We start from the raw sequence: 19,877 nt of genomic DNA, 5'->3' as shown, positions 1-19,877 counted from the left end.
CCCCACATAGGAATAATGTGTAAGGGAGTTCTTTGGTTATTTTAGCAAAAACTCGCTCTAAGAAGGGGATTTGTCCTGTATTTGGTGCATATATATTACAAAGAACAACTGGAGCTCCCTTAAGTATTCCTGTCAGGATAATGTACCGACCTCCCGAATCTTTAATACATTTGGTAACTTGCAATGGGCCGTTGATAAGCAATGACTATAGCTACCCCTGCTCTCTTCTTGTCACAAGGCGCCGCATACGCTTAGGGGAACCTCCTCCTAGAAAACTGGAATGAGCCAGAAGCATCATGGTGGGTCTCCTGTATAAAAGCTATGTCTGCATTTGAGGACCTAAGTTCCTGTAAAGCTAGTCCTCCTTTGACATTGGAGTTAAAACCCTAAACAGTTATAGATACTATATGGGTCATGATTGGGATCTAGAATGGGCAAAGTCAAATATATCTTAATGATCTTTATCCTATCCCATCTCAGCTGCCAGGGCGTCTCCAGTCCTGTAAGGTGGAACTCAGCCAGGTTGCTCCATACAGCCCTAAGGAGATCAGTGCACACCATGTCAGTCCGACAAATATAGTACAGGTTTGGGAAACACAAGAGGGAGAGGGAGGGACAACTAACAACATAAAAAGGTAATACACACAATTATGTCAACGATAACATCAGGGCTGTGGAGCCGGAGTCGGAGCTCATTTTGGTGGAGTCGGTATAAAATGCACCGACTCCAACTCCTAAAATATATAATAAATTGGGGACAGTAGTGCAATGCAGAATGTGCTGAATATTTTTTCATAGGAATTTGGGAAAGTTATGAAATGTCCTATAAATGTCTGTTCTATTCCTGATCTAAGGCTACATTCACACACAGCGTTTTTGTTGCGTTTTTTGAGGATACGTTTGTCAGCTGCAAAAGCAGATCAGCTTTTTAAAAAAATCGCATCACCTGAAAGGTTTTTGAGCTCATAAATAATGCTTTCAATAGCAAAAGCAGATTAGAAAAAGGCCACACAAACTGACATAATCATTCTTTGTGAGGATCCTCACAAAACGATGTGTCTGAATGTCCTATCTTGAAACCCATTGCCTTTGCTGGGATGCCCAGCATTCCACTGAATTATTTTCCATCAATGTTCGATATGTTTGTGACAAGAAAGAAATTGTTAGCAAGACACTGGCAGTAAAAGATACTAACGCTCATCATACCAGCCAGTTTCTCCTGGCCTTAGTGGAAAAAGTTGTGCAAGACTACGAACTCTCAAAAAAGAACAGGTTCTTGCCATTGTAATGGTCAATGCTTCAAACCTGATAAGTACAATTAAACTGATAAATGAGAGTAATGAACAACAGCTAGAAGAAAATTTCGGATTTAGTATGTGTGAGATGGAAGGCCACAGTGTTGTTCCTGTAACTGAGGAACAAACAGATTTTACAACAGAAGAACAGCAAAATGATACTTTAGGATTAGATGATCTTGTTGAAGCTGCTTCAAAACACTTTCATATTCATCACATGCACTGTGTTGTGCACACGCTGCAGCTGGCAATAAGAGAGAGTCTGCAAGAGGGACCCCGGTTTCACACATCCGGCTTTTCGCCGGTTTGACGTTTGCGGCGCACTCCAGTACAGTGTATACAGTACAGTGGCAGCGCGACAAACGGAGGTCACATGCCGTCATGTGACCCGGAAGTTGCGGCGCTGCCACTGTACTGTATCGTACTGTACTGGCGTGCGCTGCATCCGCCAAACTGGCGAGAAACCGGATGTGTGAAACTGGGCGGACATGCTGGAAATCTAATTGCTAAAGTGAGGAAATTGGTTATTGCCGCCAGAACCCCTAAAATTGATTCCATCTTGAAGAGACGTGCTGGGAAAGGGGCAATTGTTGATCAAGCCACTCGGTGAGGCAGCACTTATTTAATGACTGAGCTTGAACTAAAATCGTTTCTTATAGATATGGTGAACCCTCAAGTAACATTAAATGAAGGTCACAGGTGTCTGAATTGAAGGAATTTCTTAATCACCCATTTACCGTGACTAAAAAATTACAAGCTGAGGATTTAACTCCTGGCATTTTCATAAGGGAGTGGAAGAACTTGGTATTTTGCCTGTCCCAAAGAAGAGGTTTAATCACAGATGGCATTTCTGCTTCAAGGCAACGGAGAGAGACACAGCTATTGGAAAATAAAATTCTTCTGGCAGCTATTTATGTGGACCCAAGTCATCGTATACTGCTTGATGATCAACAGCTTACTAAAGAAAAAGAAGCTTTGAGTGAGGTAGCAGTTAGGATGAGCGGCTACAGGACTGCCTGGCGCAAGAGGACTTGGGGCTTGACAGTGCTACTGCTGCCATATCTTCATCCTCATCAGAGGAGGAGTTTAACTTTGACAAGTATTTGGATGACATGGAGCAGGCAAAGCGTTGCTGCAAGGAAAAAGATTTCACTCCGTGTCCTATAGCAAGCAGATTGACCAGATTTCAGTAAAATGTTTCACTTGCTCTCAAAGAAATAGAAAAATTCAACTGTTCATCAAAACTGACTGTGCATTAGGCAATTCCTTTATACCCGGAAATTGTTAGAGATGTTGCCCATGTGGTTACGGCTTTGCCTCCAACCCCAGTTAGTGTAGAGAGGTTGTTCTCTAGCCTTAACATTATTAGGTCAGATTTGAGGTCATCTATGAAGGAGGATCTGATGAAGGAAATTCTATTTCTTAGAACAAATTCATAGACTGCACAAATGTTATTTAGTATGTTTTTGTTGAAAACTGTTTTTTGCCACTTACATATAGTGTATTACATAGTTTATTATATAATGTTATATATAACACTATGTAAGTGGCAAAAAACAGTTTTCATCAAAAACATACTAAATAATAACATTTAGTATAATGCTTATATTTAAGTGAAAAAAGTATTGTAGTACAATGTGAACATCAGACATTTAATCATTGTTATGATACAATAATCAAGATATTTAGATAGAATATAAAATATAATACAACTTTAGAACACAACTAATAAATTGTAAATATATAATACAATATGTAATATATATATATATATATATATATATATTATATATATACACACAAGATATATATGTAATCTACTGTATATTACATAGTGTATTCCATATTTACAATTTATTACAGTTTTTTTGTGTTCTAAAGTTGTATTCCAATAAATATATTTTATGTTCTATCCAAATATCTTGATTATTGTATCATAAAAAATATTAAGTGTCTGATGTTCACATACACATGTTCATGTAGTACAATAAATTTTTCACTTAACTATAAGCAATATATGTAGGAGTCGAGGAGTCGAAGTCGAAGGTTTGGCTTAACGACTCCATTGGCCTGGATAACATCACAAAATTGGTTTTCCCAGATATCAAAGAGTAAAAAGTATAAGGAAGAACTTTGGTCTAGTATAGATATGTAATACCAAAAATGAAAATAGTTATCCACCTCTAGAGCCAACCCCGCTCTAGGATTTGGGAACACTCTATGGGGTTTGCAAACCCAGCAGTGAAACAAGGTTCCCGAATTGCAATAAGAAAAAATTGGAAAAATTCAAAACCCCAAAAGAATCGGACTTTGTGCACGACTGCTCTCCGCAGCCATTATTCACAAGCACTGTTCAATGCGGCCAAAGTTAACTGCTCTCTGTGCCCAAAATAGTCAGGCGCTTCACCATCTATATCATCCTGTGGGTGGATCCGCCTTCTTCTGGCCTGATGGAATTTGGAGATAGAGGTGATCAGCGTCTTCTTGCGGCGGAGGTTGCATGGGGGTTATTTCCCACTTGGGCATTTTTGGTATAGGGATCTCCAGAATTTCACAGAAGTGGGGTAAATCGGCTGAGACCTTGATTGTAGCAGAGCGACCATTCCTTCTGGTTCTAAGGCTAAAGGGGAATCCCCATATATAAAGGATTTGGTTTTCCCTCAAAGTGCCCAAGAGGGGCCTGAGCAGTCTCCTTTTATACAAAGTGACCCTGGATAGGTCTGGTAGAAGTTGGAAAGGGTGGCCCTCATGTTCTATGGCACGTAATTTTCTGGCTTGTAAATTTACCTCTTTGATTTTGTAGAAAGTGACTCAGCAGATGACGTCTCTGGTTGTCTGGGATGCACCTTTTGGTCTGAGGGCTCTGTGCACTCTATCCAGGCTTCTCTTGTGAGACAGAGGAGCTTTCAAGATTTTATTGAATATGGTCTGTAGGACCGCAAATAGGTTTTCCTCTCCATTTTTTTTTTTCTGGAAGGCCCCTGACTCTAATATTATAGCGGCGCCCCGTATTGTCCAAGTCCTCTAGGTGTCTTTGGTTCTCACAGAGCGTATCGTGCTGAACTGCCACTGTGAATTGAAGACGGGCCACACAATTTCTTGTTTCATAATGGTCGTTTTCTAGGGCTTCAACACTGGGCTATATACTGAATGTGTTGTCTGACCGCAGCAATTTCCGACCTGCACATTTCTTAAATTTCTCGCACCAAGGATTGCAGGTCATCCTTTATAGTCAGCTGGGCCATATAAAGTTTCTAATCTCCCACTGATATGCCCTGGGAGTCATCTTCTGGGAGGGAGTGGGTACTTGACACAGAGGAGTATATAGTTGCCTGCTGCGCATACCTTGACATAGATGGAGTGGCAGATATGCGGAAGTCTTCTATAGGATCATGAGCCTGCAAGGGATATTCAGACCTTTTGCTTGCTTGTAGAGTTTTGTGGTTGTAAGAACTCATTCCCCTGGCCTGCCTGCTTCACATCGTGTCTCCTTGCTGAGACTTGTAGGCCTTCTTCCTCCTAAGAGCCTCACTCCCCCTCCCCTGCTGTGCAATGCAAGGATTAACCTCATCAGGGCCTCTCTTCTCACTCATCTCATCTGGTGTCCTAGGGCTCCCTGAACTGGCGTTGGGGGCCTCATGTGAGAAGTCTTCATGCTGTGGTGCTCCAACGCCATTTTCTTGGGCTTCCTGACGTGCCGCCGCCATGTTACCTGAGCGCGTTCTCACTGCGCTGGAGTGCAGGAATGCGTCCAGAAGTCCGGGGCTGAGGTAGGCGGCGGGGAAAACACCGTTCTGACCGGGGGCTTCTGCTGTGGCTTCCGCACTAGAGCTGGGGTGTCGGCAGTGAGTATAGTGGGAGCAAATACCGCTATTATAGCTGTGGCCACTGGGAGCTCTCTGCAAAGCGTCCTACTTCATTTTCTTCTGGTTCCGCCTCCGTCTGTCCAGTCTTAACAGAAAAATATTGCAGCATGCTGCAATAAGCAAGGTTGAACTGAACCTGAAGATGGCACAACCAGAAGCTACAAACCTAGTCTTAAACTCAGTTGAAAAGTGCAGTTCTACCAAATTTAAGGCCCTGTCATACACACAGATAAATCTTTGGCAGATCTGTGGTTGCAGTGAAATCATGGACATATTGTTCTATTACAAACCTGGCACTGATGGTCCCCAATTTCACTGCAACCACAGATCTGCCGCAGATTTATCTGTGTGTGACAGGGCCTTTATATTATTTTTTTCTGAGCAGTAATACCTTAGCAGCAATAGCATAAATCTCACTGCTTTTACTGTATAAATGTTTTATCTTTTTACAAATTTTTCAGCATTGAGCTCTATAGCCACACAACTTTGCTTTGGCCATCATGATGTATGCTTGGACAAACATGCATCTGTGGCTGGAGGTCATGGCACGCACATGTGCTGACTTCGGTGCCATTTTAATGAAGACATAATTGCTGTGGCGATGTGCATACGCCGCCAACAGCAGTATTGGCTACATGGGGAATTATTTAAAGAAAAGGGGGCATACAATACAAGACGCATGAGGAGGAAAATAAACAGAGGATCCGAGCCACAAAGGCCCGCCCCCGATTCACACGTCAATCAAAGTGCAGTGCATTTCTGCCTGTTTTATTAACGATATTTCAGCAACTGAGCATCCGATCTTTCAACAAAAGGTATGCTTTGATACAGCATCCTAGTGCCAGTATGGCACTGGATTTACTTCATATAGCAAAATCCTGGTGGTTGGTTCACTTTAACACTTTGTAACAGGATTTTTGTTCCCTGGTTCTGACTGTTATGTTTCAACTGCTCACATAAAAAAATCACCAACGTTCCTTATGAATCTTTGATTTTGTGACAATGGCCTACTCCTAGATTTTTATTTATCGAGATAAAATATAAAATTTTGACTTGTGCTTCTATTCTTATCATAAAATCAATCAACTTTTCATTACAAATATGCAATTAAATTGAAACACTACCAATGTTGCTTATAACAGCTAAAAAGTATATTTTCTGGATTTGCGACTATTTTATATCACTTTCATGAATTGATCCCCAAATATAGTCTCCCATAATGTTCTCATCATACTGTCCTTGGTAACGTCATTCAAAATTAATTATGTCAAAGTGAAAGTACTCATCTTGCTCCTCTGAATATAAGCTCCCTTGTTCTCTTTGAATTTTTCAAGATGGACATTGAGGATAGGGATTTTGAGTTACATCCTGCAGACCAATTCATCCTTTGATTGCATAAGAAGCCATGAACCACTTCCAAAACTGTTTCCAAGCAGCTTTCTGCTGCTTATTCAGCTTTTTGGGAAATTCACTGCACTTTATAATCTTCTTGATATATGATCCGACTAAGACACCAGGTTTGAACTTTGCCTTAGGCAGCTTAGGGAAAAAAATCTTAAAGGTACTTGAAAGCTGACGACTTATCGAGAGCCGTGACAAATTGTTTTATGACCCCTAACGTGATGTGTAGTAGTGGAATCAGCACCTTGTGTGGGTCCACTAGTGTCTCTCACTTTATATTGTTCATCTCCACAGAGAACTCTGTATGTGGAGGCCAGTCCTGCCTGTGATAGCGTGTCTGAGTGTCCTAAAACCGGCTTAGAGGCCCATCAGGAATGACACCACTTTGAAATATCTGATAATTGCCCAACCGTACTCATCGTACGTCAAGGCACCTAGCACCACCTTGACACAGGTGTATTCCTCTTTCAGGTGCACCGAGTGAACCACAGGAAGAGATGGATACATGTTCCCATTGTAAATCCGCATGTCTTTGAGGCTCCTACATGAACTATCTATGAACAGGCATCACTCCTTGTGGTTACAGGTGATTCCTATAGCCTCAAATAGACCAGCCACATTATTGCAGAAGCACAGTCCATCTTGACGACTGAAAAAGCTAGAAAAAGCTTGATGCTTCCTGTGATCTGTGACTTGGACATTTTCATCTATTAAGTTCCATTGCTTGAGCCCTGATGTCAGAAACTCAGCATTGGACTTGGTGAGACCAAGTTCTCTGATCAGATCGTTGAGTCTTTTTGGTTAAGGTATTGTGGCTTCTGTTCCCCAGCTACATCTGAAAAATTGAAATCGGGATCTTCAACGTCTTCCTCGGTGTCTGACTTGCTGCTTTCTCCAGAAGGTGTTAGATCTGTCTGAAGGAATTGGTATAGAAAGTTCAGGGCAGTTCGGTACTAGCCAATGGATGACGGAATGTCAGATTATGTGACAGTAGGTGTGCTTTTGCCAATTTGACATTTGGACGTGTCCATCTTGCAAGAGTACCAATTGGTTGAGTGGTCAGTTAGTTCATGCCAAATTCTTGGGATAGCAAAATGCATGGATCTTCTCTTTCGGTACCAACCTATAAGCAAATAAAAAAAAAAAAAAAAATCAATTTCTCAATCCAAATTTTATTTCACACATTAGTAATGATATGTAAGATATACAGTGCCTTGCAAAAGTATTTGGCCCCTTTGACTTTTTCAACCTTTAACCACATTTCAGGCTTCAATCATAAAGATAATTTTTTTTAATGTAAATGGTGAAGAATCTACAAGTGGGATACAATTGTGAAGTTGAATGAAATTTTGATTATTTTAAACTTTTTTTATAAAAAATATTAAACTGAAAAGTGGGGCGTGCAATATTATTCGGCCCCTTTAAGTTAATACTTTGTAGTGCCACCTTTTGCTGCGATTACAGCTACAAGTCTCGCTTGGGGTATGTCTCTATCAGTACTGCACATTGAGAGACTGAAATTCTTGCCCATTCATCCTTCGCAAACAGCTTGAGCTGAATGAGGTTGGATGGAGAGCGTTTGTGAACAGCAGTTTTCAGCTTTTTCCACAGATTCTCGATTGGATTCAGGTCTGGACTTTGACTTGGCCATTCTAACACCTGGATACGTTTATTTGTGAACCATTCCATTGTAGATTTTGCTTTATGTTTGGGATCATTGTCTTGTTGGAAGACAAATCTCCGTCGCAGTCTCAGGTCTTTTGCAGACTCCAACAGGTTTTCTTCAAGAATGGTCCTGTATTTGGCTCCATTCATCTTCCCATCAATTTTAACCATCTTCCCTGTCCCTGATGAAAAAAGCAAGCCCAAACCATGATGCTGCCACCACCATGTTTGACAGTGGGGATAGTGTGTTCAGGGTGATGAGCTGTGTTGCTTTTACGCCAAACATATCTCGTTTGGCATTCTGCCCAAATAGTTTGATTTTGGTTTCATCTGACCAGAGCACCTTCTTCCATATGTTTGATGTGTCTCCCAAGTGGCTTGTGGCAAACTTTAAACAACACTTTTTATGGATATCTTTGAGAAATGGCTTCTTCTTGCCACTTTTCCATAAAGGCCAGATTTGTGCAGTGTACGACTGATTGTTTTCCTATGGACAGACTCTCCATCCTCAACTGTAGATCTCAGCAGTTCATCCAGAGTGATCATGGGCCTCTTGGCTGCATCTCTGATTAGTCTTCTCCTTGTTTGAGATGAAATTTTTGAGAGACAGCCGGGTCTTGGTAGATTTGCAGGTGTATGATACTCCTTCAATTTCAATATTATCACTTGCACAGTGCTTCTTGGGATATTTAAAGTTGTGGAAATCTTTTTGTATCCAAATCTGGCTTTAAACTTCTCCACAACAGTATCACGGACCTGCCTGTTGTGTCCCTTGGTCTTCATGATGCTCTCTGCGTTTTAAACAGAACACTGAGACTATCACAGAGCAGGTGCATTTATACGGAGACTTGATTACACACAGGTTGCTTATATTTATCATAATCAGTCATTTAGGACAACATTGGATCATTCAGAAATCCTCAATGAACTTCTGGAGTGAGTTTGCTGCACTAAAAGTAAAGGGGCCGAATAATATTGCACGCCTCACTTTTCAGTTTATTCTTTTTTACAAAAGTTGAAAATAAGCAATAAATTTCGTTCAACTTCACAATTGTGTCCCACTTGTTGTTGATTCTTCACCATAACATTAACATTTTTATTTTTATGTTTGAAGCCTGAAATGTGGGAAAAGGTTGAAAAGTTCAAGGGGGGGGGATACTTTCACAAGGCACTGTATATGTACAGTGTGTTTGTATGGTATAGGTATATATTAAACAATTTTAAATTTGTGAATGTCTTAATTAGTTTTTAAATCTAATATGTAAAGCTCAGTGTATGTATGTATGTGTGTATGTCCGCTAAAGGAATCCGCACCATCGCATTTACAATCACGAAATTTTGCACAGACTCCTCATGTGACCCAGAGAACATCAAACTATGTTTTGATGGGAAAATTTAACCCCGCGCTTTACAGTTACTCTCCAAAATCCTGCTTCCATTAAACTGAATAGAGGTGGGATCTATAGGCTATTAATAGCAACTGTCAGTGGTTGCTATAGGAACAAAATAAACTGTTAGTATAAGAAACTTATGTGTGAGGTAACATGAAGTTGGTGGGGAGACGGATAGAGAAGACAGAAAAAGACAGACAGAGACAGACTGGCAAAGATGTCCCTGGAAAGGGACGGCCATGGAAAGGGACAGACAGACAGACACAGAAATGGAGACAGACTGACTGATACAGACAGACAGAGACATAGACACAGACAGAGAGACTTCAGACAGCGACACAGAGACTGGGAGAGAGACCGTTACTACCCCGGGAAACGCCCAGGTACTACAGCTAGTTTTTAATGAATCTCAAAACTTTTCAAAATAAAAATCAGCTATCTAAGAAAGGATCAGCATCTACTTAGCGTAAAGACTTTTCTTGCAGTGCTCACATTTGAAATGAGGTGTCCATGGTTTGTCGTGAGCCAACATACAGTGCCTTGTGAAAGTATTCGCCCTCCCCCCTCCACCCCCTTGAACTTTTCAACCTTTTTTCACATTTCAGGCTTCAAACCTAAAGATAAAAATGTTAATGTTATGGTGAAGAATCAACAACAAGTGGGACACAATTGTGAAGTAGAACGGAATTTATTGCTTATGTTAAACTTTTGTAAGAAGTTAAAAAAAACTGAAAAGTGGGGCGTGCAATGTTATTCGGACCAAATCACAACAAACAATCAAACAAACAACAAAATCACTCCAGCAGTTAATTGAGGATCTCAATGATCCAATGTTGTCCTAAATGACTGATGGGCGGCACGGTGGCTCAGTGGTTAGCACTGCAGTCTTGCAGCGCTGGGGTCCTGGGTTCAATTTCCACCAAGGACACCATCTGCAAGGAGTTTGTATGTTCTCCCCGTGTTTGCGTGGGTTTCCTCCGGGTACTCCGGTTTCCTCCCACACTCCAAAAACATACAGTTAGGGACCTTAGATTGGCAACACTGTCCCCATTGGGGCTCACAATGTATGTAAAGTGCTATGAAATTAATAGCGCTATATAAATGAATAAATTATTATTATTATGATGATAAATATAAGCCACCTGTGTGTAATCAAGTCTCCGTATAAATGCACCTGCTCTGTGATAGTCTGTGTTCTGTTTAAAGCATAGAAAGCATCATGAAGACCACGGAACACAACAGGTAGGTCCGTGATACTGTTGTGGAGAAGTTTAAAGCCAGATTTGGATACAAAAAGATTCCCCAAACTTTAAACATCCCAAGGCGCATTGTGCAAGCGATCATATTGAAATGAAAAGAATATCATACCATTGCAAATCTACCAAGACCTGGCCGTCCCGCTAAACTTTCATCTCAAACAAGAAGACTGATCAGAGATGCAGCCAAGAGGCCCATGACCACTCTGGATGAACTGCAGAGATCTACAGCTGAGGTGAGCGAGTCTGTCCATAGGACAACAATCAGTCGTACACTGCATAAATCTGGCCTTTATGGAAGAGTGGCAAGGAGAAAGCCATTTCTCAAAGATATCCATAAAAAGTATTGTTTTCAGTTTGCCACAAGCCACCTGGGAGACACACCAAACATATGGAAGAAGGTGCTCTGGTCAGGTGAAACCAAAATCTAACTATTTGGGCAGAATGCCAAACGAGATATGTTTGGCGTAAAAGCAACACAGCTCATCACCCTGAACACACCATCCCCACTGTCAAACATGGTGGTGGCAGCATCATGGTTTGCGCTTGCTTTTTTCAGCAGGGACAGGGAAGATGGTTAAAATTGATGGGAAGATGAATGGAGCCAAATACAGGACCATTCTTGAAGAAAACCTGTTGGAGTCTGCAAAAGACCTGAGACTGCGACGGAGATTTGTCTTCCAACAAGACAATGATCCCAAACATAAAGCAAAATCTACAATGGAATGGTTCACAAATAAACGTATCCAGGTGTTAGAATGGCCAAGTCAAAGTCCAGACCTGAATCCAACCGAGAATCTGTGGATAAAGCTGAAAACTGCTGTTCACAAATGCTCTCCATCCAACCTCACTGAGCTCGAGCTGTTTGCAAAGGAAGAATGGGCAAGAATTTCAGTCTCTCAATGTGCAGTACTGATAGAGACATACCCCAAGCGACTTGCAGCTGTAATTGCTGTAAAAGGTGGCGCTACAAAGTATTAACTTAAAGGGGACGAATAATATTGCACGCCCCACTTTTCATTTATTTTTTATAAAAGTTTAAAATAATAAATTTTGTTCAACTTCACAATTGTGTCCCACTTGTTGTTGATTCTTCACCAAAAAAATAAAAAAAAAATGTATCTATGTTTTGAAGCCTGAAATGTGGGAAAAGGTTGCAAAGTTCAAGGGGGCTGAATACTTCCGCAAGGCACTGTATATGCTTTGTAGACCCCACACATCTTAGCAGATACTTTCACAAAGCCGTTTTCCACTCTTGTATTGAGAATTTGGCCACAGGCGTAGCAAAATGCATCTGATGGATGTATGCAACCTCTTGATGCCATCTAAATTGTCACTGTGTGCACAAATTCACTTACTCAGCAGAGCAGCAAATGAAATGGATAGCTTAAGATAACTGTATTTATACTGCTATATATACATCTGGACCATTCTAGAAACTTGTTGATGGTTCTCACAGTTGTAGAAGTTTTTTCGAAGTCTGCTCGGCACTGAATATTTCACGAATATTCTTAGAAATAGATATGTCAAAATATCTTTCTGATGACTGTAGAAGCAAAGTTTATGGGGAATAATGAACTTTCTATTTTTTAGGCACAAAGAATTAGTAAAACACAACACCAGGGAGCAAAAAATTAGTAAAATTGTGACAGTCAAATTTTTGTACTTTTATTTTCATAAGACATGGGGCTTAATTTTTATGTAATTTTCATCTTTTTTTTTTTTTTTTGCTAATCTATACCATATTTTCTGGATTGTAAGACTGCCTTTTTTCCCCTAAAACTGGGGGTAACATGGGGGTGTGTCTAAGAACCCTTTCACACATCATTTTTTTGCCGTCAGTCACAATCCGTTGGTTCGACGAGATTGTGGAAAAACTGATGCGACTGATCCGTTTTTCGACGGATCCGACTGGCTGGCTATTTGATACTAAATAAAAGAAACTGAAGCATGCTCAGTTAAAAAAAAATGGAATCAGTTGCCGGATTATGTCATTTGACGGATTACAACGGATCCTGCGCCCATAGGCTTCCATTCTACCAAACGACGGATGGCAACGGATCAGTCACTGTCCGATTTTTCGATGTAGACGAACGTTACTTTGTTTCCGTCCACCAGACAAACCATTTTCGACGGATGCGTCGAACAACGGATGAAATGTGAGGCCACCCGTCGCAATCCGTCGCTAATACAAGTCGATGAGAAAACTGATCCAGCGGCATCAGACTTTCTTTTATTTTCAAAATTTGACGGATTGTGACTGACGGAAAAAAACTGATTTGCGAAAGGGGCCTTACAATGTGGATATGGCTTACCGGGTCGGTGGTGGGAGTGGGGTCATAGGAGGCAGGGTCAGCGATGCTGAGGGTATCGTTGCAGTGTCGTGGCGGGTGCATTTAGCGGACTGCGAGCTCTATTAAATCTCCCGCGATTGACTCAATGAACTTCAAGAAAAAGGAGGCGGCGTGTGCGCAGATTAATATAATGAACTTTAAGAAAATGACCGCAGAGACCTTTTCTGCAGCCATTTTCTTGAAGTCAATTGCGTCAACCACGGACGAGTCAATGGAGTTCGCAGCCAGATGAGGTGCCTACCGCCACAGCGACACCCCATCTGGTGACGCTCCTGAGTCCTCCAATGCAGTGAAACCCTTGCAGCACGCCGGCAGATCAATGGCACCCGCTGCCGCAACACCCCGACGCCGCAGTATCGCTGACCCCTCTGTCCACTGACCCTCATGAGATGCAACACCCATCTTCTGAGCCTGCAGCATAGCTGACCCTGCCTCCTGTGACAATCCTGAGCTGCTCCACCCCTGCCGCTCCCCCCGCTAAGCATTAGGATTAAGACACACTAGGATTATAAGACGGAACCTCATTTTAATATTAACATTTTTTTTTTCTTATTTCCTCCTCTAAATTTGAAGTGCATCTTATAAACTGAAAAATACAGTAACTTTTTTTTGCCTTTTTAATCTATTATTTTTTTTTTATTTATTCCACACATTGTGTCACCTATAAAGTCATAAAGGGGGCATTTCATTATGTAAATTCTTTTTTTTAACTATCTCATTTCCCTTGTATTGAGTGCTGGCTTATTAGCCTCAGCTACAGGAGGAATTTTCAGAGCTATGTTCAGTGATTTGGAAGGCAAAGATGGTAACAAATCCTCTCTGCCTTCTCTATTGGGAGCTGTGTCCAGTTGTGCCTGACAGCCTGCTCACAACTTCCATAGCTGTACTATCTTGTGTAGCTACTTTAATATGCATTGACGTTTTAGAATGTCACTGCAGAGTATAATGCGGACTACTTGGACATTTATAGTCTAGGAACAGTGCAGAATTAGTTAAAGGGAACCAAACACCAGGATTTTCGTATATAACCTAAACCAAGTGCTATACTGGCACTATGAGGCTGATTCTCTACGTACCTGTAGTGGTCACCTCGAATGTGTAGGTTTTGAAATCCAAAAAAGTAAAGGTTATAAAATCGGTAGCTGCTTGAGTGACAGAGGAGCAGATTATATCTGGGGAGGAATTCATAGTTATCCCCTACACCTGTTAGAATTAGCATAAGTATTATGCAATCGATGTAACTTTTCTTTTCCAGGACCTGTGGTGAGGTCATACCCATGTGACCAGAAGGGGCGGGGCCTCAGCAAATAGGAACATGTTGCTTCCTGATATCAGCTTTGTTGGCTCAGGCCCTGCCCCTTCTACATGATGGAGTTACATCGATTGTATAATACTTATGCTAATTCTAACAGGTAGAGGGGATAACTATGAATTGCCCCACCCAGATATTAACTGATCCTCAGCTGCTGTCACTCAAGCAGCTGCCGATTTTATAAACTTTACTTTTCTGGATTTCAAAACCTAAACATCCTAGCTGACCACTAATGGTATGTAGAGAATCAGTCTGATAATGCCAGTATAGTACTGGCTTTAGCTTATATACAAAAATCCTGGTGTTTTGGTTTCCTTAAGGAATCCTGACATCTGATTACATGCTGCGTGATCCACAGGCAGCATTTTCAGACAAATGGCTGCATGATTTCAGCCACATATGTTTGACTCTTAAATGCTGCAACATTTCAGAGTTAATCACTATTTAGTAGGTGCTGTGAACCTAGCAGGCAGGTTTCTCTGTGCTTACTGTCCTCGAGTAACAGGTATCTTTCCGCTCGTGTATATTTGAAACATGTCACTCCAGGGCAGTGGGCGAGGAGAAGCGTCCTGGTCCCCAACAGCTATTTATTAAGTTGTTTTTCTCTGAAACCCCGTAGTGTTTCAGAGGTAAACGTTTATAGCTGAAATCATGCAGCCGGAGTCTGATAGGGCAAAATGTACCTACAAGCAGAAAGTATCCAGCTGTCAGGTTCCCTTTAAATTTGTAGCATGTAATTTTGCAGATTTGCATTGTATAGGATGAAATGGGCAACAATATCTGTGACACAATCCAAATGTAAAACATGCATGACAACACCATGCTGTATTATGCTCGTGCTTCTGTGAGCACCCTACTAAGATTAAGGTCTTATGCCCACGTTGTGTTTGGGTTTTTTTGCGTTTTTTTCTATCGTTTTTTTTTTTTTTGCATTTTTTTAATTAATGAGAGCAAGGAAAAAGCATCCCAGCAAAGTCTATGAGAATTGTGACTTGTGCCCACTCTGCTTTTTTTTTTCTTGCAGATTAAGGTGAAAAAAGAAGCAGCATGTCAATTGTTTTTGCATTTATTTCCTATGTTTTTATAATCCCCTGCAGTGCTTTATCACTACAGGGGATTATAGCACAGCACTTCGCCTCATATACTATGCATACAGCATGGTGTGCAAGGCTCTCCGTAGCTCAGTAACCCGGGGTCATCATGTTGACGACCCAGGGTTACTATGGCAGAGATCGAGTCCCTGTGATCGCATTCCAGGGGACCCGATTGCCAGGGAGAGGTAATAGATCCCTCTCCCTCTCTTCTGAATGCTGCGATCGCACTGGGACTCATGGAGGACTCGGCAGTGAAACAAATCAAAGCGTTCCACTGCACTGCGTCCCAGGATTCTCTGCTGGCCAGTAGCGATCGGTATCACTTGATGTGGTGAGTGTGTGTGTGTGCGCGATCTGATGTGTGATTGTGTGAGCGATCTTGTGTGTGTGTGTGTGTGTGTGTGTGTGTGTCTGCGATCTCATTGAGTTTGCGATCTGATGTGTGTGGGTGTAAGTTTGGCTTCAGGTTTTACTGTTCGGCGTTTGATTATGATTGCAGGGGTCTTCTTTCTTTTGGGGGTGTCTGCTTTCTATAATGAAGTGTCCTGCAGTATTCTTCAACTTTTTTAGCTGCATGGACACTTCAATATTGAACCGCGACTAGGACTTATTTTTTGGGCGGTAAGGCTTATATTTACCGTATTTTTAGCTTTATAAGACGCACATTTGTTCCCCCAAATTTTGGGGGAAAGTAGGGGGTGTGTCTTAACAGCCGAATATACGGGGGGGTATATATATATATGTACACTGCAAGGTCCAGGGGAGGTGGGGGCGCTGTGCTGGGGGCAGGTGAACGCTGCGGCGGCAGCGTTTGATCTCCTGCTCCCGCTCATATAATATGCACAGCCGCTGTCCATCTCCGGTGGTGCTGAAATCGCACGCAGTGAGGGGCTGGGGCAGCGGTGCATATTATATGAGCCTGCGCCCCCCTGTAATGGCACATGCCCCCCTGTGTTAGATTTGGCCCCCATGCTGCTGCTCATTCTAAAATAAAAAAGCTTTACTTACCCCCTCCAGCATTTCTCCCAGTGTCCCTGCTTCCACTGTGATCAGGCAGGCAGAGATCTCAGTCTGCTGTGCCGATCACATGACCGCACTGAGAACCAGGAAGTAAGGAACAGAAGCACGGAGGGAGACAGGAGGGAGATAAACGCTGGAGGAGGTAAGGAAAGAAAGAGTGTTTTATTTTACTATGGGCAGCAGCCTGGGGGCGATATCTAACACAGGGGGACTTGTGCGATCTATATAGGGGCCATGGGCAGCACCTTGGAGGCGATATCTAACACAGGGGGACTTGTGCGATCTATAGGGGCCATGGGCAGCAGCATGGGGGAGCTATCTAACACAGGGGAACGTGTGCAATCCATAGGGGACCATAGGCAGCACAGGGGAATGTATGCAATCCATAGGGGGCCATAGGCAGCACAGGGGAACGTGTGCAATCCATAGGGGACCATAGGCAGCACAGGGGAACGTGTGCAATCCATAGGGGACCATAGGCAGCACAGGGGAATGTATGCAATCCATAGGGGGCCATAGGCAGCACAGGGGAACGTGTGCAATCCATAGGGGACCATAGGCAGCACAGGGGAATGTATGCAATCCATAGGGAGCCATAGGCAGCACAGGGGAACGTGTGCAATCCATAGGGGACCATAGGCAGCACAGGGGAATGTATGCAATCCATAGGGGGCCATAGGCAGCACAGGGGAACGTGTGCCATCACAAGGTGGCTATATTCAATATAAGGGGGCCATATCCAGATTAAGGGGGCTAATTTTAGAATGGGGGGCTATGAGGGACATATACCCTATATGATTTGTTAGAGGGACACTGGCAGTATAAGATGGACCCCATTTAACATTAAAAAAAATAATTCTCTTTTCCTTCACCAAATTTGGGGGTGCGTCTTATAAAGCCAAAAATACGGTAAGCCTTTTTCCGAAAAGGCCAAAAATTCCTGCTAGGGCTTATTTTTGGGGAGGTCTTTATTTTTGGAAAAACATGGTATTATTATAGTGAATAATGGCATACAGTACCCATTTAAAAGCCTTGGTCTATGTGGTTGGGCAGCCCTCTTACAGTTCATAAGACTGTACCTTGAACATATATTTTTATAGTAATACATAGTTATACAGGGGTTTTTGTTTAGGCATGTTATTTTGGGCACACTGTTTCTCTTTTTTTTTTTTTTACAATCACAATCTTTTTTTTCTGATATAAAATATTTTTTCTCTGTGTTGTTTTACTTTACTGTTACAATAACAGATATTACAGTTTGTGCATGCATTTACTTAGTGAGTTTTATGTTGAACTTCATGTTACTATACTAGATTATATGTTCCACTGGTTAGGGGGTTTTCTTGTTCTCCAGACTTTCTTTTCCATGTTGACCTTGATGAGAAGTAGAATAAATAGGATATAAGAGATGAGCAAATATTTCAAAATGTTCTGTTATGGAATAATGTTAGCCACATATATATCGATTTATATTAGCAGCCTCCGCTCTTTTATATGCAGTAAATACAGCTCCATTAATAAAATACAGACAAGACAAATTTGTTCATCACTTGTCATAATAGTAAGAAATTTTATCTTTCCCTCTTCTCCTTTTTTATCAACCCAGTGGCGCTTCTCATGGCATTACTCATGTTTCCTGGTGACTACATAAAATATACTTTTCTCTTACAGTCTGTCGCAGCAAGTTTAGTAATTCTGCCTTAAATAAAACCATGGAAAAAAATTGCTTAACTCCCCGGAAGACTCACTATTTACGCAACAAGGTATCAATTGAATTTATCCTTGTTTACTTGCATCTTTGCATGTGACCACAAAGTGCATGTGTGTATTGGAGTTGTATATTGGTTTGTGCTGGTAAAAAGAATAAAAAGTGGACCTTTAAAAATTCTAAATTGTAATTCTTTTAACAGAGCAAAAATGAAATGGAGATTGAAGAAGCAAAGTCACCTACACTAAAAAGGGACAAATGTTGTCAGACGGATCATCATCACCATTGCTGCTCTGACTCAGGTACATTGCTATGAACTATGCACTGTTGAGGAAGAGCTCCTTAACGGAGTTAAATGGAGAAAACTCTTTTATAGGCTGTGGTAGTTATAAAAACATTACTTGCCCTCCTCGGGTCCAGGGATGAGTCTACATTGCTGCCCAGTCTCTGCTGTTTGTCTGCAGCACTTATGTCACATCAACAATACCACTACCAGCGAAGCATTATCGACATGACAACAGAAAATTGGGCAGTGGTGTAGAGCCGGTGCTAGACCCTGAGAGGGTAAGGATTGCCCTATTTTTTATTTATTTTATATATAATATTTAGTAGCTACCGCAGGCTATGAAAGACAGGTTTTCAAGGTGCACTACTCCTTTTAAAGATTATTTGACACAAGTGCTGGAAGCTGGAAAATACTGCTTTGTGAACGTGGTCCTAGGGAGAATTCCGTCGCATCATCTGGTTGTATTTTTGTTAGTTTTAGTTAAAGTACCACTCCAGCGTCTTTTTGTTTTTTTTGGTGGAGGGTCAACACTGGGGTGGTTCTTTAAATCTAAGCCTCTAGTCTTGTAATCACTCTCCAGCATTTTCACCTTTTTACTGATGTTGCTCCGGCTCTGTGGCGCCATATTGTAAATATAACCTCTGACTGGTACGACAGTTACCTCAGAAACCCTCAATACATGTCCATGAGAGCCAGAATGAGGCTCTCATAGAGATGCATTTAATTGAATCACTGGATCTGCAGGCAGGTCACAAATCACTGGAGACCGATGGGAGCAACGATGGAAAAAGATGAAGATGGCAGCAGGTCAGTGTAAAACAAGGGGGCAGGGGACTTAGATTTAAAGCACCACTCCAACAGCAAAATAAAAAATAAACGCTTGAGTTGTGCTTTAAAGAAGTCCTCTCCTTTCCTCAGAAACTGACCATTACTTCTGTCCATAAAATGACTGCTGATGGAGGAACTTGTGACTAGACCAGTCCATCAGCCCCCTCCAAAAGAAAGGCAGCTTGTGAAATAAGGTGTTTCTCATTGGAGAATGGAATATGGAGAATATGGACTGAAGTGCTGTACAAAGCTGGGTCAAGCTCAACCATACCTACCTGGCCACAATTAGATGCTGCATTGTTAAAAAATAAGTATGTAATACAGCAAATATATTGAGGGTGGAATAATTCTCTGCGCTTACACATTTTTATGCCGTCAAAAAGCCACACATTTTTCTTTTT

The 19,877-nt window shown here is 41.7% G+C and overlaps 1 protein-coding gene across 2 annotated transcripts in view; it reads left to right on the top strand.

Moving 5' to 3' along the window:
• Positions 1-19,877, top strand: part of ZNF800 (zinc finger protein 800) — a 96,932-nt gene that overhangs the window by 32,845 nt on the left and 44,210 nt on the right. Inside the window, exons 2-3 of one of the 2 annotated variants that reach the window (XM_075345087.1) lie at positions 18,326-18,417; positions 18,565-18,664. In XM_075345087.1, coding sequence (XP_075201202.1) covers positions 18,367-18,417; positions 18,565-18,664 — 151 coding nt within the window. In that variant the 5' untranslated portion in view covers positions 18,326-18,366. The remainder of the gene's footprint in view (positions 1-18,325; positions 18,418-18,564; positions 18,665-19,877) is intronic. The other variant, XM_075345088.1, reaches the window with a different exon arrangement.

Source organism: Anomaloglossus baeobatrachus, chromosome 4, assembly GCF_048569485.1.
Source record: "Anomaloglossus baeobatrachus isolate aAnoBae1 chromosome 4, aAnoBae1.hap1, whole genome shotgun sequence".
Lineage (NCBI taxonomy): Eukaryota > Metazoa > Chordata > Amphibia > Anura > Aromobatidae > Anomaloglossus > Anomaloglossus baeobatrachus.
This window is presented reverse-complemented; position numbering and strand designations above follow the sequence as displayed.